At 53.0% G+C, this 24,971-nt stretch overlaps 2 protein-coding genes across 13 annotated transcripts in view; one reads left to right on the plus strand and one right to left on the minus strand.

The window, feature by feature from the left end:
* Window positions 1-22,365, plus strand: part of JARID2 (jumonji and AT-rich interaction domain containing 2) — a 255,994-nt gene extending 233,629 nt beyond the window's left edge. For all 11 annotated transcript variants that reach the window (XM_070585077.1, XM_070585082.1, XM_070585075.1 and 8 more), the window contains 10 exons: window positions 3,162-3,254; window positions 6,323-6,441; window positions 6,529-6,599; window positions 7,331-7,445; window positions 10,336-10,441; window positions 11,496-11,678; window positions 12,172-12,302; window positions 13,290-13,473; window positions 16,513-16,620; window positions 20,423-22,365. In XM_070585077.1, the coding sequence (XP_070441178.1) occupies window positions 3,162-3,254; window positions 6,323-6,441; window positions 6,529-6,599; window positions 7,331-7,445; window positions 10,336-10,441; window positions 11,496-11,678; window positions 12,172-12,302; window positions 13,290-13,473; window positions 16,513-16,620; window positions 20,423-20,605 (1,293 nt within the window). In that variant the 3' untranslated portion in view covers window positions 20,606-22,365. The remainder of the gene's footprint in view (window positions 1-3,161; window positions 3,255-6,322; window positions 6,442-6,528; window positions 6,600-7,330; window positions 7,446-10,335; window positions 10,442-11,495; window positions 11,679-12,171; window positions 12,303-13,289; window positions 13,474-16,512; window positions 16,621-20,422) is intronic.
* Window positions 22,366-23,137: 772 nt separating this feature from the next.
* DTNBP1 (dystrobrevin binding protein 1) overlaps window positions 23,138-24,971 on the minus strand; it is a 118,804-nt gene continuing 116,970 nt past the window's right edge. For both annotated transcript variants that reach the window (XM_070585088.1, XM_070585086.1), the window contains exon 10: window positions 23,138-23,519. In XM_070585088.1, coding sequence (XP_070441189.1) covers window positions 23,302-23,519 — 218 coding nt within the window. In that variant the 3' untranslated portion in view covers window positions 23,138-23,301. The remainder of the gene's footprint in view (window positions 23,520-24,971) is intronic.

Raw genomic sequence — 24,971 nt, forward strand, 5'->3', positions numbered from 1 at the left:
CCAGACAGCTTCCTCTGGGAAGTGTTGGCCATAAAGAGAAACGTCTGCGGTCTTCCAGGGAGGCTGGGTGGTCAGGACACAGGCCTCGGGGCATCTGGCCAGCTGTGGCCAGCCCTGACTGCCCCTTGCCAGCCATGAGTGCTGGCTGATTTGCTTGGCTGCTCTGGACCTTGGGTTTCCTTTGCGTGAAAGGAGCTGTGTGTGTGCACACGTGCCCATGTGCCCACGCCCACATGCCTGGGACGCAGTACTGAGGATGCACATGTAGTTTCTCCTACATCCACAATTCCAAGTCTGCCCATCGGAACACCCCATCTCATTCTGGCAGGTGGGAGCTACCCTGTCAGGTCTTGCGGTTCTCAGACACTGCCCCAGACCCTCCATGGCTTGGAGCACTCCTTTTGTTTGCCTCCTTATTAATATTCTGCACAGCTTGCCGCCCAGCTCCAGCCACCTTTGCCAGGTCTCTCCTGCGGAGAGTAGGCCCTGATAAAGCGATCAACACGCATCTACCCGGGAACCTGCTGCCGGGGAGGAGGCGGGAGCGAGCCAGCCTGCAGACTGAGGCATGCACAGTGTTTTCCATGCCTCTGCCAAGTCTTGTTGCAGCAGCACCCCTCCTGACAAGACTGCTCCTCCAGGAAGCAGACCGAGGTGCTGGGACTCTCTGCCTGCCGCCCGCACCCCGCCTGCCAGGGCTTTGCCACAGAGACTGCAGCTGCCTGCGGGGCTGGTTCTAAAGCAAGGCTCAGGCCACCTCCTCTGCCTGCCTGCCAGCGGGAGCCGGGCACTGGGGCACCGGTGGCAGAGCCCAGCTGCGACCTCCTCTAGAGGCTGAATTGACCAGGCTTTGAGGGGGCACAGGCTTGCCCCCGGTGACCCAGTTCTGGATGCGCCAAGAGGGAAGTGTGCTCTGGAGAGGTCCTGGTGGCCCTCGCCCAGCCGCATGCCCCCATTCCCCGCGGAGCCTGGCACTTGGGTTTGAGGGGATGGTGGGTTTCTGCTTTTTGGAAATCTGCTGTGGGTTATCACTGTGCCCCACCCACACCCCCAGGCTCCCATTGCCACCTGTGGGCATGTCTGGGCCTGTCCATGACCTGAAGGAAGCCTGTGACTCTTCTCTGAGTCCTGCCTCTTTCCTTTCTCACTCCAAGCTTGGAAGATACACCCTCTGCCACTCTTCTGATTTTCCTGCTTTATTTTAGCCCTTGCACCCTTTTCTGGTAGGAGACACCCTGCTTGCCTACTACTTTTTCTATTACTAGACCTGTAGAGGGTTTGGTGTCCCATTGTCATTGTCCAGTGCTCCCTTGCAGACGGTGGGGGTGGGGAATGGCTACTTGCGGCCTGCTGATGGCCTCCTTGTATTTCACGTTTTGAACATTTTATGGAAAAGGAGAAGGTGGCCCATGGACTGTAAACTCAGGAGCACTTTCTGGGCGTGATTCCTGAATGTTCACCTGAGAAGCCCACTTGTTGAATCTTGTAACTCTGAATAGCCACCTCATGAGATGTTTTCTGTTTTGGTTACTTTTTATTTAAGAGGGCCAATTATATGAGAATGAGTTGGATCTGAGTAAAAGGTTTTTTTTTTAACATGCTTTGTAAAGGGTATTTTTAGATTTCATCACAACAATCTAACAGAGCTTGGCTGTGGCAGTGGTCTGTTGGCCATAGTGGCAGCTGTGTGCATACTGGGAGGCTGGAAGCTCATGATTCTCAAGGTCCCTCTACAGCCTTGGTGTTTGTTACCTTCTCCAATTGGGGGCACTCTGCCTTAGTGCAAAATTAGGTCCCTCCTAGTAGTTAGGTTTTTATTTCGTAATGAAGAGAATGTTGGGAGAAGTTTGGAATTGAACAGAAGTATTTTCTTTTAGTTTGAACCCCACACAGTCACTTACAAAGCTGGACAGCAAAATAAATCCAGCCTCTTCATGCCTACTGCTTCGAGTGTCCTTCCAAGGGCAAGAAGACTCTGCCCCCGTTCTAGACCTGTTACTTATTCTGGGGATGCTCCGGGGTCACCTCATTAGGGAAACCTTCCCTCACCACCTCAGGTAAAAGCCACCGTCCCCTGCCACTCCTGTCACTCTGCTTCTGGCTCTGGCACTTAGCGCCACCTCACCGTTGTACTTATGTTTAAGGGCTGTGCCCTCCAGGCAGAAGGTGAACCACACAAGCTCAGAGATGTCGGTTTTGAGTACTGCTCTGTCTCCAGTCCCTAGCACTCAGCCTAGTATACAGTAGGTGCTCAGTAAATGATTCTGCAATCATGGGGTCAGTGTGTGCCTGGTCACGAAAGAGGGAGAGGCATGTATCTTAGATGGCTCATCTCTGTAAAATAGAACATATTCTGTATGACAGGTAACACCAGGACCAAACTGGGGTGCCCAGACTAACACAGTGAGCTCTTTTATCCACGTGGGCAGATCATTTCGATTATTACTTGGAAAGGGCAACGTATATCAGACATCAGAGGCGCTCGGTGCCCTCCCTGAGAAGCTGCAAGTGGGACAGCGAGTGGCTTCTGTGGCAAGAGAGTGACCAGGTCACCTGTCTTCGTAGAGCCAAGAGGTTCCGTTGCTCATCTGGCAGGTTCCACATGTCAAGGCTCCTCAGGGTGTAGAAGTCGTCACCCTCGGTTTCTGTCCTGCAGGGTCCTCCTGGCTTCTTGCCCTGGGGTTCCTGGTCATAAGGGCCAGCCTTTCAGAGTCCTGATTCCCTTGTTTCTTTGCTGGCCCACAACCTTAATCCTATCCTTTACATGGGGCAAACTGCGGAATTCTGCCCCTTTTCCCTCATTGTACCCACTTCTCCATAAAGTGAAAGTCCGACGCTTTCTTACACAGAAGATCTCAGCGGTGTCCTTCTGGCCTCCCCCATGTGTCTGCTGGAAGCTGCCTGGGACAGCCCTGGTTCTGCCGGAGGATGGTGCAGTTGCTCCTGTGCTGTGGCCGGTCCTCCATCTCCTTTTGTCGGCCTGCAGGATCCTTCTGAGAGCATATTTTTCTGTCTTCTTTGCTCATATTAGTTTGGGACACAGAGCAGCCCCTAATCACGGGGCAGCAACAGCAGAGGCCCATGATAGGTGTGGCCTGATCTGGGGTGAGGAATCAGCTTTGTTTCTTAAGGTTTACTCTTCTGTTCTGTTTTGTTTTCAGGGAAGGTCTGTTTCTTTAACGACTTTTTATCGAACAGCAAGAAATATCATGAACATGTGCTTCAGCAAGGAGCCTGCACCAGCTGAAATTGAGGTGAGTGAAGCTAACCCTGGCCCCCATCCTGCGTGTCGCAGCCTCCCCTGCCCTCCTGGGCCTGCTGTGCTGAGATGAGTGGCTGGCTCCGTGTTTGTGTGCCGGGGGCAGCCAGAAGTGTTACATTAATCCAAGTGTGTTCCAAGCCGAAAAAGAAAGAATGAGAAGCGTGAGCCTCCCTCCTTCGCCCCAAAGGACCCCAACCCTGAGGCCGTGAGACCGAGTCCTGGGGGTGAGCTCCCGGCTGCCCCCTCCCTCTCCCCCTCCCAGCCGGCCGCTTCCCCCATCCTCCATGTGTCTGTTATGCAAGAGAATGTTTGGAATCCCTTGAAACCACCGTTGTGCTTTTTCTTCTCTCCTATTTTTATTTAATGGGATTGGCAGGTTGCCATTTTTGTGTGCCTGCCAACTCTGCTCTTTGAGTTAGGACGAGGTCAGACAGACAGTGAGCACTTCTGTGCCCAGACCAATTAGGGGGATTCGCTGTGAGGCGCTATAGGGCAGAGACCGGATCTGTTTGTTTACCGCCCCTCAGCCAAGGCCCGGCTGGGTCAGGGTGGACGTCCAGATGCTGGGGTGGGTGGGCCCTCGGCAGCACTTGGTCCTGTCAGGGAGAGCCGCTGAACTTGGACCGCTGGTTAAGGGCAGCTGCTGGCGGCAGCAGGCGGTTGTGTGGACTGCAGCCTGATCTTTTGATGGGTAACAAGCTTCAGACCACTTTTTAAAAATGTTTTCTTCCATGATATATGCCACCTCTTCTAGATAAAACCCATGCTGACCACTAGGGGGCCCAGCCATCCTGCTTTGACCAGGTGTCCTGGGAGTGGGACTTTGAGGACAGTCCCAGGACAGTCCAGGTCAAACTAGGATGCCTGGTCACCTACAGTTGTGCTCTGTGGTGCCACGCCTCTGATAGAAATGGTCAGAAGCCCAGGAGGTCCCGCCCGGTGCTGAGGCCTGGTTTCCTAGTTTGGTGAAGTCAGTATTTGCTGCTGGCACTGTTCGCATCTCTTTTAGGCCTTAGGTCTCTGCTGATTTGCACAGGCTGCCCCAGCTCTGTACCCGGGTGTGAGCTTTGAACACCACATCGTGTCGTGACCCCCACTCCTTCCCCCAGCTTTGGCCCTGCTAAAGCTGCATTCCATCAACCATGATGTCAGCTGGGCCCTGATTCTGCGACATGTGTGGCCGTCACAGTTGCTTTCCAAGTGCTCATGGCATTTGTGGTAGAGATGTCAGCAGGAAGGAACGTGACTCTTAGAAAAAGAGGCCTTTGTCGTCCAGTGTCGGTACTTACGCGGTTCTCCCTATGGTGTAGGGTTCGTTGCTGTCCATGGTGTAGAGAAAGCCTAGCTTCCTTACTCTCCTGCTCAGGAATTAGTTCTCCTTGGAAGTCCTGCTTTTGCTCTAGCATTTGCATAATACTTAAACACAAAGGGAAGATTCACTACAATCCACTTCTTGAGTCTGAGTCTTTCTGGCTTCTGGGTTCCACAAAAAAGGCGGGGCCTTCCTCTGGGCCGGTGGTCAGCGACTGGAATGGCCCTCACTTAGCGGTGGGTCCTCTCCCGCCCCCTATGTCTCTATTAATCTACCAGAGGTTCTGTCAGTCTAGTGAATGGGTGGCAGGGCCGGGACGCAGACCACTCCCTTCAAACAGACCATTGCTTCATTGCTTAAAGGAAATCTATGAGGGAATCCAGGCATGTGGTGACGTGGACTTCGTTCTTGACTTGGCACCCTTTGACACCTCCAGGCTGGTTCCTCTTTGTGGACGTTGCACAGTGTGGTGGCGCTGCCAGCAGCACTTCTTTGAGCTGAGTTGTACTTGGTGACACCGGGTGCTTATTGGTTAGGCTTCGTCCCTTACATGTGGTTCCAGGTCGTAGGGTTTGCCCAGATTCAGGCAGATGATATGCTTCTGGAATGGTAACTGAAAACAAAATGAAAATGTGCCCGTGAGGTGGGAGAGGTGCCTCCCAGGGAGCCGAGCATGCCTGCTTCCCTGTTAGCAACACGCCTTCCCACTCCAGGCTTTGCCCCATCTTTGTTTAGATAGGACTCATTAAGGTCACCTGGTAAGCTTTTAAACCAGCCAGTGCCCTCACCGCAGCTGTCCTCTGGTTTACATGGCTTGGGTCACAACCTGTGTGTACGTAGTCTTCACTCCATGGACAACCCTAACATGCAGCCAGGGGGAGGCCCCTGCGTAGAAGTCAGGACTGCTGGCTACTGGAGGTATGGAGGCATGTCTGCCGAGATGCTAAACGGGGCAGCTGTTACTTACTATAATCTGTGGATCACAGTGGGATATCTTCAGCGGTCTTCCTGTTGTTGCTTCCCCCACCCCCTTTCATAGAAGTGATTTTTTTTTTTATTGTAAAATACTTATAAAGTTTACCATATTAACAATTTTTAGTTCTCCAGTTGAGTAGTATTAAGTGTATTCACATTGTTGTACAACCATCACCACCATCCATTTCCCGAACTTGTTCATCTTCCCAAACTCTGTATCCATTAAATACTAACTCCCCATCCTCCCTCCCCACAGCCCATGACAACCATCATTTTTCTTCCTCTCTGTGACTTTGACAATCCTAAATACCTCATATAGGCAGAATCCTACAGTGTTTATTTTTTTGTGACTGGCTTATTTCTCTTAATGTAATGTCCTCAAGGTTGTATGTCCCCCAGGTTGTATGCAGCATGTGTCAGAATTACATTCCTTTTTAAAGGCTGAATAATATTCTGCTGTGACCGTCCCCTTTTTCTGTTTCCATTCATTCATCCATGGACATGGGTTGATCCATGTTTTAGCTGTTATGAAGACTGCTGCTGTGAACGTGGCTGTGCAAGTATCTGTTGGAATCCCTGCTTTTATTTCTGTTGGGTCCACCCCCAGAGGTGATCTGCTCCTGGCTTTCTTGCTCAGTGCTCTGTTGGAGGCACTGGGCAGCTGCTCTGGGATGGGCTCCTTTGTCTCGCATTAGTGTCACCATGTTAGGCAGAACTGTGTTCTGGCTCAAACACAGTGGGGGTGCTGACTAGCCCTTTCCTCCTGCCCACAGCAAGAGTACTGGAGGTTAGTGGAAGAGAAGGACTGCCACGTGGCAGTGCACTGCGGCAAAGTGGACACCAACACTCACGGCAGTGGATTCCCAGTGGGAAAATCAGAACCATTTTCAAGGTAACGTTGTATGCTCTTGTCCTTGTTCTGGGGACTAGACAGCACCCGTCCTGCCAGTGTGTGACGTCTCTCTGCTTCCCTCTGCAGGCATGGATGGAACCTCACCGTCCTCCCCAATAACACAGGGTCCATCCTGCGTCACCTCGGTGCTGTGCCTGGTAAGCCTGATGCAGCCGCTGTCCTTGGGGTCCCAAGGCCTCTGCCTTGGGCAGCTTGTAGATGAGCTCCACCCCGCTGGGAACTAGAGCTGGGAGTTCCTTTGAAGCACAGCTGGGAAGGGCCGGGGCAATTTTGGTATAGAGTATATGTTTTGAAAACCTTAATTTTTTAGGAAAGAGAGAGGAATGGGATCATAATTGAAGTCAGCAAAAATAGGGAGAGGTTGAGCCAAATTGCAGAATCTAGAAGCTGGGCAGACGCACAGTAGCCAAGTTTTCACCTTGATACTGATATTTTCAGAGCTCAAGTCCTGGCTTCTTAGGGTAACTGCAAGCTCTAAGTGATGGACTCTTCGCAGATAATTGGGGAAAGCCAGGTGTCTTGGGAGTAGTGGTCCCTGAAGGCTGGGCCCCTGCGGGAGGGGGCCTGGGCCCTCCACACCTTGGTGGGAGGCATTATTCCAGGCCTCTCCCACCAAAGAGGGTTTGTGCTCCTGCACTGTACTCATGACTTCAGATGTCCTTTTACTACTGTTTATAACTGTGTCCATCACCTGGCTCATTTCTGTATAGCAAGCAGGAGAGAGCAAGCACCTTCTTCTCACTGGGTTTTGTGTGTTTTTGAATCTCATTTTTATTTCTTCTTTGGGGACAGGAAAGCGATTTCTAATGAGTGTTCCCCTGAGAAGATGCTGCGTCCTCACGATGCCTGTTCTCCCTTTATGTTTCAGGAGTGACAATTCCCTGGCTAAATATTGGCATGGTCTTTTCTACCTCATGCTGGTCTCGAGACCAAAACCACCTTCCCTACATTGACTACTTACACACTGGTGCTGACTGCATTTGGTGAGTACCGGCCCCCGGGGCTCGGGGTGGCCGTGGGAGCGAAGAGGCAGGGCAAGCGCCGGGCAGCTCCTCTTACTCACTCTGGGGTGGCAGCTTTTGTGGGTTTGTCCCATGTTCCATGTGTTGGAGGTGGGAGAGAACACTTTAATTTGCTCAGATGATGAGCAAGGTTGAGCATCTTTTCATGTGCTTATTGGCACATTTGTGTTTTCTTCTGGGGTGTTCTTTTTTGGTGTTGCTTTCTGAGAGTTTGTTCCATATTAGGGATAAGAACCAGTAGGCATATCATAGAAAGTTGACAGAAACGGTGACCGTGTCACTGGCCTTCTCCTAGCGCTGTATGAACCGTTCTTGCCCTGACCTCCCGGCAGTGGTTATTGTCCATCTCTGCAGTCAGTGTTACAGTCCAGGGACGGCTACAGAGAGAGCAGGCGTTCCTGGCACGTGGAGGTCCTGCTGTATGAGACGCACATGTTGTTCTCCTGCTCACATTCCTCTGTTTCGTGGGAAGCAGCCACCCGTGCTCCTTAACTGTCACCTCTCCCCAGTCCTGACCCGGGGCTGGCTCTCTGGTTCCTTTGTTTTTGGTGGCAGATGGGAAATTACTACAAATAATGTGATATCTTGTTGTCTGACAGTCTAGAGGCCTCGCATTCACCCCACACCAACTCTGGTTATTGTCCTGATGGGGTGATTAGGCATTCTTTATTAAAATGAACAAATTCTTAGGACTAATGCCCTCCCCTCAAGGAGCAGTGCTACAGTGTCTGTAGCAGTCTTGTCATTGTGACTTCCTTGCTTTCAGGCCACATCATAGTGAGTGGCAGTCATTGCTGACGCAGGGTGGTGCCTGCAGGACCCCAGTGGGGAGCCTCCATGTGGAGGCCGGTGGTCCTTGGTGCCCTGTGGTTGGTCTTTGGTGGTGAGACTGTGCGGGGCTGCAGGGCTCTGGAACCTGAGAGGGACAGTGGTTTTCGGGCAGAGGATGCTGAGAGAGGATAGCTGGATGCTTCCAGGATGGTAGCGGCTGCTCCTCCGGGAACCGCTGAGCCCTAACCACCCGTCCCTGTGGGAGTCCTGAAGTCCCACCCTGCCCCTCTGAGCCCTGGTTTCTTCACCTGACTGTGGTGTGTGAGGGGTTTGTGGTGAAAGAATGGTTTTGTTGCTTGACCGTTGAGTTAGAGGGAGGGAAATGTGAGATTCTGTGGGCTCTTTGAAGACTAATTCTTGGAACCTCATTGATGGGGAGTAAAGAGAAGGCCGGATATGATCAGAGAACTTTATGGTGTGTGGTTTTTCTTAAAACATGTGATTTAGGTTAGAAACCCTGGATTTAAATCACAAATCAGAAACAGAATATGTTGGCATTGAAATAACATAAGCATTTAGCAAAAAACCTTGAATGTGGTGATTGGCATTCCCTTTGCTCAGCAACTGAGATGGGGATGTGGCCCCCATGTGGAGATGCATCACGCCGCCTCTGCGCAGGCCTGTGGAGGGTCAGGACTCCTGGCTCCTGGGGCGACCAGTGAGGTGCCGGGGTCACGACCCCCTCCAGAGTTACTGTTGCTGCTCTGAGTTTTACTGGTGGTCAGTGGCTTCATTTGCGTTGGCAGCCTAAAGTCCTTTGTCTCTGGGAATGCAGGCCAGGCCCTGCTCTGATGTTACCTGGCCCAGGCGTCCACTCTGCAGGGGTCACCCGTGGGTGAGGAGGGCCACCTCCCCCCGCCCAGCCCTGGAGAGACATGGGGGCCTTTGAGGAGGCCTCACACATCTGCCTTGTGTCTGCTGACTGCCTGGACGAGGCTGTCATGTGCCGTAGGTGGCAAGTGTGGCCCTAGTAGGTGCTCCTGAGAGCCAGTGACAGTCCCCCACGCCTCATGATGCAGTGAGGTTCTGCATTCCTCTCTCAGCTAAGTTCTGCCTACATCTTTGCCCTGTTCTCCCGCTGTTCTTCCCTGCTGGCTGCTGAGCTCCAGCTAGAGGGGTCTGTGCTGGCTGAGCCCCTCTCCCGCCGCTACATCCTTGGCTCAACCCACCTTCAGCGCCTCCATTTGCCTGACGCAGGCCTTTCCGGTGCTGGCTCTCCTGTGTCTAGCTGGCCATGCCTGAGACCCGGCTGGCTGGGTTTGGCACACACAGCTGCCTCAGTGAGGGGCATGGCCGTGTCCCCTGGTTGTGCCCTCCCCCCATTTTGAAATTTCACAGTGGCTACAGTGTCACCCTGAGTGTTGGCTGTGAGGCAGTGGGTACACAGACTGGACTCTTTTCCTGACTTCTCTGAATTTGAAGAACTGAGGGGTTCTTTTACTTTTCCTGGCCACTACAGCCCCTAGCTGTCCGTGCGACCTCGGGCGCAGAGGTGGGCTAGGCTAGGCTGGAGGGCCAAGGGACCTGTGTTTTCCAGCTCCTCATCCCAGTCCTGCAGCTTCTGCTACAGTGACAAGACGCCGCTTTGGAGCTCTCACGAGGGGCTAATTGAGTCTGCAGATGTGTCTGGGTCTTATTTATAAGAGGTTTTAAACATCTGTTTTTGGTTTGAAGGCTTTTTGGCTTACATATAGGTCAGATCTACGTAAGAAATGAGTGCGTCCGCCCGCTGCTGTAGCTGCGGGTTGGCTGTGTTGGCAGAAGCACTGCAGCCCTAGAAAGTGGAGTGGGCGCGGGCCTGGGAACCACGGTGCCATCACCGAGCAAGCATGCCCATTGGGTCCCAGGAATGGGTCCCTCCTCCTGCGTTTAAAGTGCTCCTCTCCTGCCGCTTGAGGCTGCTTTCCAGGCCTGTGTTGGCTCGTTCTCTGAGGGAGGCTGGCGGGTGGGCCTAGCACGCGCTTGCCTGGCAGAGGGTCCTTGTCGAGTGACTGCTTCTGCCCTTATTTCCAACACCCAGGTATTGCATTCCTGCTGAGGAGGAGAGCAAGCTGGAGGACGTGGTCCACACCCTGCTGCAGGCCAACGGTACCCCAGGGCTGCAGATGCTGGAGAGCAACGTCATGGTGCGGCTCCCTGCCTGGGTGCAGCCCCCTGGGGTCGTGATGGGCAGGGAGGTGCAGGAATAGTGGCCTGACTCAGAGTTGTTTATACAGCTGCCGTCTTTGCCGACCTGCCTCTCTGAGGCAGAGAATACCACAGGGTCAGTCCTCCAAACTGAAACGTCCTCTTGTATGAAAACCAGCCTAAAGCAGCGTGTCCCTCAGATGGCACAGGACGTTGGGGCTCATGCCCATGGTGGCCCCTGAATCTGTTCTCAGGCCGATTGTTTTGTTGATGGAGGCAGAGTGTGCTGTGAGGGGGCTGCTCTGGGGCCCTCTTTGGTGCCTGCTGTTTCTGCTGGGCACCTGGATGCCTCGGCTGTGTGCATCAGGAACACTCAACATTACAGGAATGAGCACAAAAGGCCCCATTTTCAGAAAGTCACGGGGCTGTTGTGTTCCTGGGCGTCTTTTTAGCCTTGAGCTGTGCTCCGATGCCTGAGGTCAGGGTTTCCCTGGCCTCTGCTGACTCCTCTCTGGGTCTTCTGTCTTTGCTGGGCCACCTGGTCTGCTCAGAAGGTGAGCAGCAGCCCATCCAGAGGTGCCAGGTCTAAGGCCCCCCGCCTGCACCCATACGGCTCCACCTGGCTCTGGAGACAGCCCAGGAGCTCCCCAGGAGGTGTGTGACTTCATCCTATTCCCACACTTGCAGTGCTAGGTGGGGAGAGGAGGCCCCCATGTAGTGTGACGGCTGTTGTCATTCTTGGGCCAGTGTCAATTTAGGAATTCCTTCTTTTTTTAGGAATTATCTATCTTTGTTTTTCTAGAAGAGACACCAAAAAATCTTCAATAAAACACATAATCTATCTCCTTGGGAGCTGGCCCCTTCTTAAGTCTTTACCCCACCTCGGTGACAGGTGTCAGGTTAACTCCCCTGCTGGGAGGGAGGCTGGTTCTCAGAACTGCACAGAAGGGGTCACTGTGGCAGGTGGGGCATAGGAAACTGGAGAGTGAGCAGGAGAAAGGCCGAGAGTACAGCTGTGTGGGGGTGCGCCTCAGCCCAAGCCTCTCTCCCCAGATCTCCCCGGAGGTGCTGTGCAAAGAGGGGATCAAGGTGCACAGGACCGTGCAGCAGAGCGGCCAGTTCGTTGTCTGCTTCCCGGGATCCTTTGTGTCCAAAGTGTGCTGCGGCTACAGCGTCTCTGAGACCGTGCACTTTGCCACCACGCAGTGGACAAGCATGGGCTTTGAGACTGCCAAGGTGAGCCTGGGAGCCCGTCTGCACCGCCCCCGCAGTGCATGTGTGAGTGCACATGAATGCACAGGGCCTTGCACGTGCACTGTTTCACTTCAGAATATGTCTTAAAACCTTTACGAGGCGCCTGAGGTGTTTCTAGGTCAAGAGAGTTGTCGAGGTTTGTTTGTGTCGTGAAAGTGTCTGAGTTCCACTCTTGAGCCACTGCAGTGTTCAGATGACTGTACCGAGGGTGCTGAAAGCAAACACTGGAAATGCAGAGAAAATCACAACCCGCTTTTAGGTCGTGGCACCTCCCTTGTGGCTGGCATTGCCGAGTGATGCCTTTCCCTGGTGTCTGGTGCCTTTCTCACAGGCGAACAGGATCTTTGTAGGAGTTTCGCTTGCTTTGAATCCAGATGGAATTCAAACTGAAAATTCAGGGTACCCCCTCCCCAATAAAGCAAAGCCTTGGCCTCTGATGGAAATCCACCCTCAAGGATGTGCCCCCCTCTTGCAGGAAATGAAGCGTCGCCATATAGCTAAGCCATTCTCCATGGAGAAGTTACTCTACCAGATCGCCCAGGCGGAAGCCAAGAAGGAGAACGGTCCCACTCTCAGCACCATCTCAGCCCTTCTGGACGAGCTCAGGTACATGGGCGCTGGTTCCAGGCGGAGGCCGGGACCTGCCCCCTCCAGGCTTCGGGGGGAGAGGGCCAGGCCGGGAGCTGCAGGCGAAGGCTGGTCCCCTGTAGGATCTCGCTGGCCACTGCTCAGAGCTGCACGGCCCACCTGGTGCTTAGCCACATGGAGGAAGACTTTTTGGGTGTAGTTTGTTTTACTTTGTTAATTAACTTCCCCATCTCTCTTCGTGCTTGATGTTTGGAGTCAGAATTTTCTCATGTGCTGATGCAAAAGGTTAATTCTCTTTGAGGGCTCTTGACCCTGTAGCACCACTGATCTTGGCAGCTTCTCACCAGTGAGGAAATGGTGACCTGCAGCCTCAAGTCACTGCCTGCACCTAGTTGTTTTGGAGAGGTCTCACTGTGTCACCACTTGTTTTCTTGCAAAACCTGCTTGTGGTGTGTGTGTGTGACACTGCCGTGCAGCTGGCATCAGCTACAGCAGATGTGGCACCTGCATGGAGCTGGCCCATCCCCAAGTCCAAGGCCCAAGTCCAAGGCCCTCCCCTGGCTTTGATCCTGTGGTGGTCAGAGGAGCCCGCCTAATGGTGGAAGCTGTGCATCAGAAACTGCAGCATGCCTGTCTGGCTCGGCTTCCTGTGTCACCCCCTTCTCCCTGCCATGTGGCTTCATGATCTTTCCTCTAGGGAGAGTCCGCAGTGCTGAGGGACAGGATGTCCACAGTGTCGGTTGAGCCTTTGACGATACCGGCAGACAGTGTGTCAGTCCATCCCTGGCTCGGGGTGCAGGGCGCCCCGATGGAATGCTAGCTTGTCTTTGCCGTGGGTCCTGGGGCTCCACCCCATTAACCACAGGCAGAGGCCAGTAACCAGAGCTGCCTTAGAAACAAGGGGTCTGACGTTTTGCCTAGAAAGATGGGTCCCCAGCTGGGACCTTGGGAAGGTGAGTGAGGAGGCCCGGCACCTCACAGCCGCCCCCCGCGGTGTCTGCCCAGGGATACGGAGCTGCGGCAGCGGCGGCAGCTGTTCGAGGCCGGCCTCCACTCCTCTGCCCGCTATGGCAGCCACGATGGCAGCAGCACCGTGGCGGATGGGAAGAAAAAGCCTCGAAAGTGGCTGCAGTTGGAGACCTCAGAGAGGAGGTGTCAGATCTGCCAGCATCTGTGCTACCTGTCTATGGTGAGCCCTGCCCCCGAGCTCGGGCCCTTGCCTGCAGCACGCAACTCCCCAAGGCGAGGGTGGGAACGGAGCAAGGCCCTGGCTCTGTGCTGTCCCCTCCTGTCCCTTTCCCACAGTCACATGGCTGGAAGAAGTGGCCCTCCCTCTGTGCCACTGCTTTGTCACCCCCTGTCCCTGGGCCCAGCTTTTCCCCCGTCCCACCCCTTGGCGCGGTGCTGGGCTTCCCTCTTTCTACTGCCCCTGACAAGATGTGGGGGCCCCACTTTCTTTCCTTGTTTCCAGTTTCCATTTCAGCTGTGTGACCAATCACATTGCCCCAGAGGACACTGGAATCTGTCTTTGGTTAAAACTAACGTTTCTCCTCAGCAACACTCTGCTGTTTCCAGCCTCCCAGCCTCTGGTCGTGGCTGCTTCTCGGGTGCACCCATGGCACCTGCTGAGGGCTCTGCTCTGGCCTCCCTGAGCCAGCTCGTCCTCCTGCCTCTCCATCTGCCAACACAGTCAGTCCGACTTCCCTCCTTTCTGGTTTGTTCCCACAGTGCCCTTCAAGGACTTCTTACATGCCAGCCAGTCTTCTCAGGTCTGCCTGCCCCACCCAGCCTTGGTTTAATTACGTCCATATTGCCACCCCTCACCCTCATCGCAGGCCAGTGGCAGCCAGAAAAACCTTGGTTGAGTGGACAACTGGACTGGTGTAGCCCTCTCCTCTGCTTCTTCCAGCTCGTCTCTTACCTTCCCCTGGGGCAGCTGCCCTGACACAGGTCTGTGGGATACACCCAGCTCCCACTCAAGCTGTCTCCACTGTCACATGCCTCGGCTTGGCACTCACAGCCCTGCAGGTCCAGTGCCCTCTCCCCGCCTGTGCAGATCCTTCTTCCAGATAGAGAAGCTTACATAGTAAGTGCCCACCCCAAACCTGGCATGGCAGCAGTGTCCCGTGAGTGCTTCCCAGATCTGACTCCCAGCCCCATGTCTTGGCCCCTACCCGGCTTCCCCGCAGACAAGAGGGACCTGGCTGGCACTCCTGTTTGAGTCAGATGCTCACTGTAGCATCTGAGGGGTCAGAACACTGGGAGAGGGGAGAGGCCTCTGGAATAGCCACCAGGGCTGCCATAATAAAGCACCACAGACCACGGGCTTCGACACAGAAGTTTATTTCCTCCTAGTCTGGAGGCTGGAAGTCCGAGAAGGAGGTGTTGGCAGGGTTTTCTTCTAAGGCCTCGCTCCTTGGCTTGTAGATGGCCTTCTCCCTGCATCTTCACGTGGTCTTCCCCCATGTGTGTCTGTGTCTTCATCTTCTCTTCTTACAGAGACACCAGTCCTGTTGGTCCAGAGCCCACCCTAAGACCTCATTAATTACTTCTTCACAGGTCCTGTGTGCAAATATAGTCGCATCCTGAGGTCCTGGGAGGTTAGGGCTTCAACATTGCAGTTGGGGGAGGGGCATAATTCAGACGGTAACAACTCTGCATCCCACTTTACATATTTTCTTCTGTCCAGTCTTTCTTTTTCCAGGTGCTTTTTTAAAGATATAATTGAGAACCATGCTGTCTTAAAAAAAAAATAAGTCACAAGCATTTCTCCCGATCTTAACACCGTTTCATAAACATCACTCACGAAAGCTGGGTAACTCCATGTCCCTTCTCCTTGTGCTGGATGGAGTTACTCCCATGGGAAATAATAACCACGCTCTTTCCCATGAACGTGAGTGACGCCGTCATGAGCTCTGTGTGTGGCCCTGGTCTGTTCCTGTGGGCTTATTTTCAAGCTCTCCTTCAGAACGTTGTGCCTTGAGAGTTGTCACTTCTGACCAGTCTTTTATCATCAGCCTGATTGGTGTTTTTAAAAGGTTATATCCTAAATTCATAGGTAAAAATAGATTTTATTCATATTTACAATTTTCATTGCTTGGATTACTAAGTTCTTGCATTTCTGCTTAGTCTGTTTAGTGTTTTTGTCTATTCTTGTCCTTAGCCCCAGGTGTCTTTAAAAGGTGATGTGTTTCTGCCGATAAGTGTCTCTTCCTTTCTCCTACAGCTCTTCTTGTCTTTGCTTAGAAACTCAGAAGATGGGAATCCTGTCTTTCCCCTAAATCTTCATGACAAAGGCCTGTGAAGCTCTTGGATCTTGTGTGTTAAGGCAGCATTTTCCCTTTTTTTTTTTAACACAGAATGAGAACAGGACTAGAAGTCAGGGTGACGGGTGAGCACTTCCCACACAGACCAGGCCCTCCCGCGTCCAGAGGGAGCCCCTGCCCAGCCACGGCGCACCTCCCTCCCCATGTCTAAAGCAGAAAGGCCTGTCCACGTGCTGTCTGCATGTGCTCCGTGTGGCCTCAGGACTTGGCATATGCTTTCCCACAGCAGCCCGGAGGCTTCTATGGGGCAGGCCGGGGACCCTGTCTGGGTTGCAGAGGATCAAGAGCTTGTGATTGGGGTGATTTCGCATGGAGGCAGTGGCCCTCCCAGTGGTGTAGGGGCAGCTTCCATGTAACCAGCTGGATTGACTGAGCCGCTGACCAGCAGGTTGAGAACACAGCACGTGGCTGCTGCATGTCCGGGGTGTGTTCCCTGCACGCCTGCCCCAGTGTCTAGTCCTCCTCGCTCTGGGTCTCTTCTCGCACCTCCTGTGCCAGGGTAGTTTTTGCACAAAAAGTCTCAGAAACCCTTAGAATTCGAGAACTTAGAAACAAGCATCACTATTTCATCCCGTCTTCACTGGATTGATGGTGCTTAGAACCTCCCCTGGGGACGTGCAGCAGAAACCTGGAGGGGCCTCACGGCCGCCCTCAGCTGCAACTCGGAGACGGTCAGTTGTTTCCTGCTTGAAGACTCTGTTCTACACAATTGTTGTTTTTTTATTCATCCATTTCTGATGTTTTTGAGTCATGATATCCCTTAGCTTGGCCGGTCGATGTCAAGGACAGGCCTTCCTGGCTTGTTCTGGGAACTCTCTCCCTCTTCCAGTTGTCCTCACCAGTGTCCCTGGACAGCAGTGCGTCAAGCCCCTTCGGGGCCTCAGGAGTGCTTCTTTCCGCAGGTCGTACAGGAGAACGAGAATGTGGTGTTCTGCCTGGAGTGTGCCCTGCGCCACGTGGAGAAGCAGAAGTCCTGCCGAGGACTGAAGCTGATGTACCGCTACGATGAGGTCAGTCCCCACGGGGGACGAGGGGGGCCCTGCCTGAGGCAAGCTTCTGGGGCCTAGTGTTCCGAGTGCCCAGGAAGGCAGCCAGGGCCTCTGTAGGGGAAGGTGACTGTCACCTGCCCTCGTTACCATAGGGACGAGTGAGCCTCTGTCCGTACCGCTTGGCAAGCTTGGCAAGCCTAGGACCCGATGCAGCCAGCGTGGTTCCCGGGGCTCTCTGGCAGACAGAGCCTGACTCGATGGGGAGGTAGCTCTTTGCCCACACACGGGGGAAATGGGTAGGTTCAGCTCGTGTTCCACCTGACCTCCAGACACCCGGGAACTGAAACTGTAGAAATTTCTTTACTTTGACAAGGTTTGTTTCATTGCAGTTTCCTCCTTCATGTTAACTGTCACTTCGTCCCAGTGGGCCCTGCCCACCCCTCCACCTGCCCTGCAGCCGGCCTGCAGCTCTTTAGGGCCCACGCCTCTGCCTTGCCCACCTGAGCTCTTAGAGTGTCACAGTCAGTATTCCTGACCACCCGGGCCTCAGTTTACCAGGGACGTGGGTTCAGGATCTGGGTGCTGGTTTCCAGAGTACCACCCTGTCTGGCCAGGCTGCTAAGGAAATGGGTGACTGTGCTGTTCTCTATGGCCCAGGTCAAGGCCCAGATTCGGAGGGGACAGTGGACTGCCTATGCACATCTGTCAGAGGACAGACCCAAAGTGAAGGTGACCAGTTCGGATCAGCAAGGGAAGATATAGGCCTTGTCTTCCCTTGCTGCAGGCCCTGGGCCGTCTAGACACGGGACACGCTGAGCGAGCAGCTGTGCCTGCTCTGAGGGCCTCCAGGCTGGCTCTTTGACCTCAGAGAAGCCGGATTCCCAGGTCCTGGGCCAGGGGAGTCTTCCTGGCTGTAGCCCCACGGAGTCTCTGAGACATCAGTTAGTACCTTCCCTTGGCCACAGCTAACTACATCTTGGTATCGCTTCCCTGGAGTGGCAGCTGGCAGCCCTCGGGAGGGAGTTTGTGCTCCGAAGTTGTGTTGCGGGCCAGGGTGTGCCGAACCAGCTCCCATAAGGAGAGGAGAGGGCACTTTCCCTCCAGCTTAGAATCCCAGGGCGCGTTCGACTGTGACGCCTGCTGCCCTTTCACCACACACAGTGACCATTGTAACTGGTCCAGCTGTCCGCCAGGGTGAGGGGGCAGGGGCGAGTGAAAGCTGTGTGCCGGCACGGTAGAGGCCCGCCTGCTCCTGCGTGGATCCCCTGCGGACAGCAGCACAGCATCTTTATCTTCATAGGAATTTGTCGTCTAATCTCAATCTTGAGGGCAAGCGCGGCAGAAGCAGGTGGAGCTGCCAGCCGACTCTGTCCTCACCCGAGGGCCCTCCGCTCTAAGGCTGGCCTTTCTCTCCCTCAAGGCCGCAGCTCCTCCCCGCCCCGCCTGCTGCCTCAGCCCCTGGTCCAGCCGGTCCTCACTGCTTGCTGTGCTGCCTCCCCAGTGTGAGGAGCCACCCACCCCATCCCCTTGCCCGGGGTTGGTTTTTCCCGCTGTGTCTTTACTGGAAACCTGTCATCGTCAGAGACGGCATCTTTGAAGCCCATTCTGTGTCACGGCTCGGTCCCTGCAGTCTGGTAGAGTCTCTGGTGATGAGCCACCTTGGTCAGCCACTGTGGAGGGCGCCGGGATGGCCCCAGGCTCTTGTCCCAGGTTTTCCAGAGCGGGGTCCCCCTCGCTGTGACATCTGCGGTGGCCGGTCCGTGTGCAGGGCACAACCCGCCCTGCCCTGCGGGATCCGAGGAGCTGGTCCTGTGGCAGGTGCCCGTGCCCTCCGGCACACATCCCAGCCCCAGGGAGGGGACGTGCATCTGCAGGGCGCAGGCCGAGGGGCAGAGTTGGTGGGCCTTTGGGTCACTTGTAGGATGAGAACGCTGGAAACCCATTTCTGCGTCTCCTCTTTTGTCAAGAGCGCATTCGGCAAAGGCGTGGCCGCTCATGGCTCAGTTCCCAGCCCGCCTCCTCCTGGGTGGGAGTCCGCATGGCCCTGGGCTCCTCCAGCACGACTGTGACACTCTGCAAACGGCCCATCTGGTAGCAGGGTGGGGTGACAGGACCAGATCTGGCAGGTGAATCACGTGAACAGGGGCTGTCGGTCTGAAGCCTCCTCACTGGGTGGACGAGAGGAGGAGAAAGGGTGCTTCGGAGCCGCCTCTCTGCCTGTGGCCTCACTTGTTCTCCTGCAGGAGAGTCTGCAGTCAGTTCCCTGTTGAATTGAACTGTGCATTTTGTTTTAACTGGGGACTTTCTGGCTCAGGGTAGGGTTTCAGGAATCGCTCATGAGCCCTCATAGGCTGCTCTTCTCAGCCCTGGTGTGCCCAGCAGGTACATCCTGTGTCCCGGTGCTTTGGTCACACAGATGAAGGCAGTATGTCCTCCACTGACCGCACGACATTGGCTCCTCCTGCTGTCGAGAGGGCTTTTGCCACACGTAACTGGGTTTTTACTAAGTTCATCTGTTTATCCTTTAGTAGCGTGTTTATCAGAAGTGCTGTAAACACCACAGAGATTGTTTTTACAATACCCAGCCCTGCCCCATCCCGGGGCGCCTTTAACCGTATTTCTTTTCACTCGCTTCTCCCGTGTTTGCCTTTAACTTCTTCAACACCTCCCACGTCTCTGTAATGAGAGCCTCTGGTGCTCGTTTCCAGAGGGACAAAGCGCAGGCCCTGGGCCTTATGTGGCCCCCAGGCTCTGAGTAAAGGAATAGCCTCCACCCCGGGTCTCCAGGGCTCCATCCGTCCCTGGCCCAGAGCAGGAGGCTCCTGAAATGCATGTCAAGCCACCTGCCATCTTGATACTCTTTCCATGGTTTCTTTTAAAACTAGATGGTTACGAGTTGTGTTAAACTTAGAAATATTTTTGATACCAACAGCTAGATGGTTCTCTCGAGTGAACTATAAGAATGCTTGTTTTGTTTGCCATCTCCCCTTCGCTGAGGAGGAGAAATATTTATAGACAGATGTTTGCATGTGCAAGACCAGGTGAAGTAGGCTCGAGTGTGAGGGGAGCTATGAAGCCAGCAGGCATCTGTCACCATCCAGGGCCAAGTCGAGAGGACTAGAGCTCTCAAGCCCATGAGTCTTCTCAAACACCTCATTGTAGGTTGACATCTTTGAGCTCCAAGGTTGTAGGGGTGACCCACGGAGGCTCCCTGGTGGTTGGCAGTAGGACAGTGACCAGCTGTAGCTGCTGGCCGCGTCCGTCTCAGGTGTGATCTGGCTCCGTGGTGAGGGGCTCTGTGGAGACCCAGGGGCATGCTGCTCCCAGGAGCCGGTTCCGTACCTCCCGTGTGTCGTCATGGGACTCCTGGATTCCGGGGCTCCTAGCCTGTCAGTGTGTTTAAACCTCACGGCCACTGGGGGGTGCTGCAGGCTCCCTCGAGTCTTGGATGACGAAGGGGAGGTTAGGAGCCTGCCCTGTGTCACGCTGGCTTTCAGATGAGAGATGGCAAGTTTCTCCCGAGGAAGGAAAGCATTTTATTTTAGGGGCCCAGTTAGGGGCATCGTTCTCATGAAGTGGTGTTCTAACTCCTCAAGCCGGCTGCATCTCACAGTCGCTAGGGGAGATATTCAGAGGCCCTCCCAGCAGGAGTTCCCGAACTGTAGGCAGTCGGTGCTCAGAAATCTCAGTCCTGACTGGGTTTGATGAAGGTGACTGGCTGCCCAGCTGCACAGCCCAGCTTGGCTTACATGTCTCCTGGGTGGTTCTGGGGACACATTCTTTTGGTTTAATAATTCTTTGCCTTCCTTTCAACCCCCAACAGGAACAAATTATCAGTCTGGTCAATCAGATCTGTGGCAAGGTATCTGGTAAGAACGGCAGCATTGAGAACTGTCTCAGTAAACCTACACCAAAAAGAGGGCCCCGCAAGAGAGCGACGGTGGACGTGCCGCCGGCCCGGCTTTCCTCCTCCAGCGCAGCCAAAAGTGCTTCGAGCTCCTCCTGAAGATCCAGCCCCCGTGGTCAAGCGAGATCTATTTTTTTGTAATTATTATATTCTAGTTTGGAGTACTTGCTGTAGGATACAAGCTGTCTTTGCACTAGCTCTAAAGAAGATTTTCTTCTGGTTTTAGAGAACTAATTTTGTTTTAGCATTAAACTGTTGAACTTTTTTTTGTACTTAGAATACCTAGATACTGCAGTCAGATTTTTGAAACTGCCGTATATTCACTGTTTTAAAACCCTTGAGGGGCTGTATTAATTTGTATTGCCCCTGTGGCTGACAAAAGCCTTTTTGTTTGTTTGATTTTTTTTTTTTTTTTGTAACTGTTGGGGGAAAAAAGGCTTTTTAACCCAATTTTGAAGAGGGTGAAGTTTGGAGAACAAATTTTAAAACCATCAGTCATGTGAGCAGATTTTTCTAGAGAGGAAAAGGGATAGGAGACACACACACACAAAAAACTTGAAAAGAAATGGCTTTACTTTGGCTGTCTTTTCTTCTGTCATGTGCAAGATGAGTTTGTAATTTCTAAACCGGAGAGCCGCCGTTGTGTTTCTGCGGGCGGTCGCGGCAGCTGGAGGCGGACGTCGTTTCCTAACCAGAGGCGACCTGAGGGGACTGGGCTGACTAGGCTCTCTTTACCAGCACATCACTATGCATCTGTCGAAGGGAGAGAAGAGCGAGGGAGGAAAAGACTGCCTGCCTTGGAGGGGTCACGTGAGGAAAACCTGTGCCTGATTTCATTAGGAAATCCATTCTGTTATTTTTTGGTGCTGTTGGCTACTTTATCAAAAAACCCTTCAATAGCATCCTTAAGGAAAAAAAAAGGAAAAAAAGTGATTGAAGCCGTTAAGTGCTTCTTTGTCATAGATGTGCAATCTTTCTAACATTCCATCTTCATCTCGCCGCTTGTCATTTGACACCGTCACAAGTCAGCATTAATCTTTCTTTTTAAATTTGTTTCGTTTGTGATCACATTTAGAGCCACTAGGAGGCCTGCAGTTCTTGTTGAATGTGAAAATGCATTTGCCCTCATCTTGTCTATTTTTTCTCTTCATGTTCTAACAAAAAGTAAAAAAAAGAAAAAAAAAAGACTCCCATCCCTTTTGTACATACGCCTGTAAATTGTTTTAAATACTTGAGCCTTTTTCTCGGTGGGGGGTGGGGAGGGGGGTGAGAAGACAAGATGAAGAAAAGCCTTACATTTCAGTTTCTTCATCGGTTGGATTGGATGCTTACAGGGTTTTTCTTGTAACATTTATAAGTGCTGCTTACATCACTGAACAACAACAAAAAAATAATAATGGAGTAGCTGTTGCCCTTCTCCGGTTGTGTGTACAGTATGTGTGGAATAAAAAAGGGAACCTGTTTTCACAAGCTGTTCTTTGTTTCATGATTGGACTCATCGATCCCGTAGCTACCCATACTGCACTGAGCTCGCCAGTGGGACTGTCAGGAACGTCCTGTGATACACTTTGTTGGTTGTTGTTGCAGAAGACTGAACTGTTTTGGAATATTTAACAATGACATGAACAGAGTCAAGTGTTTTCCAATGTGGTTGTCCGGTTTTTATGGCCTTGCTGTGTACTTTCCCTCTTTTTGACAGTAAACTTCTGCCTATGGCTTACAGTTTGACATTTAATTTATTAGCGCTGCTCTGCACTCCTCCCTTGGGAGGGAAGACTTCATGTTGTTTATTGCCAGTTTTTTGTTTACTTTTCAGGTTTGTACTACAAGGTTTAATAATAAAAACAAAGTTTTTTGGACTTTTGTCTGTCTTGTGGAAGATGAGTGAATGAAATGAGCTCTTTCTTTTCTGCTAAGAGGGCGGAGGGCTGAGATCTCTCCCCTCAGGTAGGGAGTGGAGCAGAGGACACAGGTTAATCATGCTCACTTTCCATCTGTTGGTGATGGTCTGAGTCCCCTTGGAGCAAACCCAAATGGCTGCTGTTTTCCCCGTATTTTCGGTGCTGCCCATGGGAACCCAGCTTGTGGCCCTGCTCCCCGGGATGCAGCACTGTGACAGCAGGTGGGGTTGGGCTGGGCTCTCTGCCCTGCAGCTGGCCTTCACCTGAGCAAGGGCCCTCCCCCACTGCACTGCCCCTGCTGTGAGCAGGCTGCCATCCCCGCTGGGTGCTGGGCTGCAGGAGTGGAGGCATAGGCAGACAGCTCTGCGTGAGCAGCTCCTCGTCAGCAGGAATAGTGACTACTGACTGATTTGGCCTCCTGTCTCTCCCTCTGGGCCCAGACCGTGTGCTCCAGTTTAAAGTGGGGGCTGGTTGGTGGACTATTATGTAATGGTCAGATGAGAACCCACGCTTTGTTAGAGCTGGGTTGGACTACAGTTATATTTTAGAAGCAGCAGGATTTTCTGTCTGTAAAAGGGTTATATCCAGTGCAGAGCCGATGTGGAGACTAACGTTTTCCGGCCCAGCGCAGCCCCCCCGGTGGCCCTGGGACCCCGAGCCGCCCTCCTGCGTACACAGGACGTGCGCACGGACCAGGTTTTCTTTACAAACCGGCTCTGCACTCGCCCGGTTCCAGGCCTCAAGCTTTATTGTCACCTGCTCTTTCAGTCCGTTTCGCACACATTATTCGCACGTGTCAAAATCAAGCGCCTCCATGAGACCCCCAGCTTTCACAGTGGGATTCTGCATGAGCTGCGTCTTCCTCGGGTGGTCAGAGAACGCAAGCACCCGGATTTAGGAGTCACTGTCATCAGTGTGTAAAGTGGCGAGGGCAGTGTCCACCTCGACTCCCTCCTCGTCAGACTGAACAACGGGGGACTCCCCACCTTCGCTGGGGTCCTGGGTGGCTGGGTCGGGGCTGGCAGAGGACAGGGTAGGCAGCTTAGCTCGGAACTCAGAGGGATCTGGAACCTGCAGCGTAACTTCACTCTGGCCGATACTCGACTCAGGCCCTGCAAAATAAAGTAGGAAAAACTTCGTCATAAAAGTATTGCCATTTAGACTTGCCACTGAAGATGACTGTTTGAACCTGCATAGAATAAAAGGGGTGTAACTCTGTTGTTGCGGTGTCTGGGGGCTGCAGAAGCAGGCTGCCCATTGCAGTGCAGGGACTGTCCCCAGAAATGCTGAGCCGGGTGATGCCAGAGGCCCCCAGGGGTTTTTTGAGCTGATTGCACCTGTGACAGATGAAAAGATCCAGAACCCTTTTGTCGATATCCAGTAAGATCCTGTGCTGCAGGCCCAGGGGCACACACTGCATTTCTGTGAGAAGCATTCCATGTATCCTGGATAATCCATATCTGCTACTTGACGTTCTTGAAGTAACTCCGAGACATCAATGCTAAGAGAAAACTCGTGCTGATCTTTTGGCAGTTCTCCCATTTCATGGGAGCTAAGTAAGAGCTTAAAGGAACCCAACCACACAGATGACGGAGTCACTGTTCTAAATCTCTTCCTGACTCCAGGAGAGGGGCCAGTGTCATTCCCATCTCCAGTGTCCCAGCCTTCTCAGGACAGGCAGGGCCCCTGCCCCACGACAACACTGTTCTCACATATTTTCCAGGAGAGGAGAATGTAGCTGCTTTATTGAGATGTTAAAGACAGCCCAAGTGGACAAGAAACCCAAGGGATCTGACTTTAGAGGAAGTGGAGCCTGTGGTTGGTGACAGTGTCTAGAGGGGACAAAGTGTTGCTGAAGGACTGAGCTTAAGGCCTGTCCCCTTTTTTGTATGTGGAAAACTTAAAACACCTTCTTGGTAATGTTGCATATATAAGATGACCCACCCAGAAGGAGTGGTCTAAATTTAAAAGAAATTGAGCCCAGATACAGGGCTGGAGCTGCAGTAAATATTTGCTAAGTGAATGTGAAATGAAATTTTGGAAAGGTATTAAATGGCGTGAAAGTGCACACAGGGCTGCAACTAATTTGTAAAACAGAAGCCAAGTGCTGAGCACACATCTCGGCCTTGCTCATGGCAGACATCAAATAAACATCTGCTGAATGAAGGCGGGGAGTTTAAAGAAGACGGATGGATGTGTGAGCCACGCAGGGAGCTCCCATGTCCAGACCTTAAGATAACCACACAAACCCAATCAACGTTAATTTCTCTGCCACAGGAGGCAGTAAAACATGAATTAAGAAAGCTGTTCTCTTTTTTTTTGCCCCCTAAAGATTGGCACCTGAGCTAACAACTGTTGCCAATCTTTTTTTTTTCTGCTTTATCTCCCCAGAGCTCCCTGGTACATCGTTGTATATCCTAGTTGCAGGTCCTTCTAGCTGTGGCATGTGGGACGCTGCCTCAACGTGGCCTGACAAGTGGTGCCATGTCCGTGCCCAGGATCCGAACCGGGGACCCTGGGCCGCCGCAGCAGAGCGTGTGAACTTAACCAGTCGGCCATGGGGC

The sequence above is a fragment of the Equus przewalskii genome, chromosome 19 (genome assembly GCF_037783145.1).
Source record: "Equus przewalskii isolate Varuska chromosome 19, EquPr2, whole genome shotgun sequence".
NCBI lineage: Eukaryota > Metazoa > Chordata > Mammalia > Perissodactyla > Equidae > Equus > Equus przewalskii.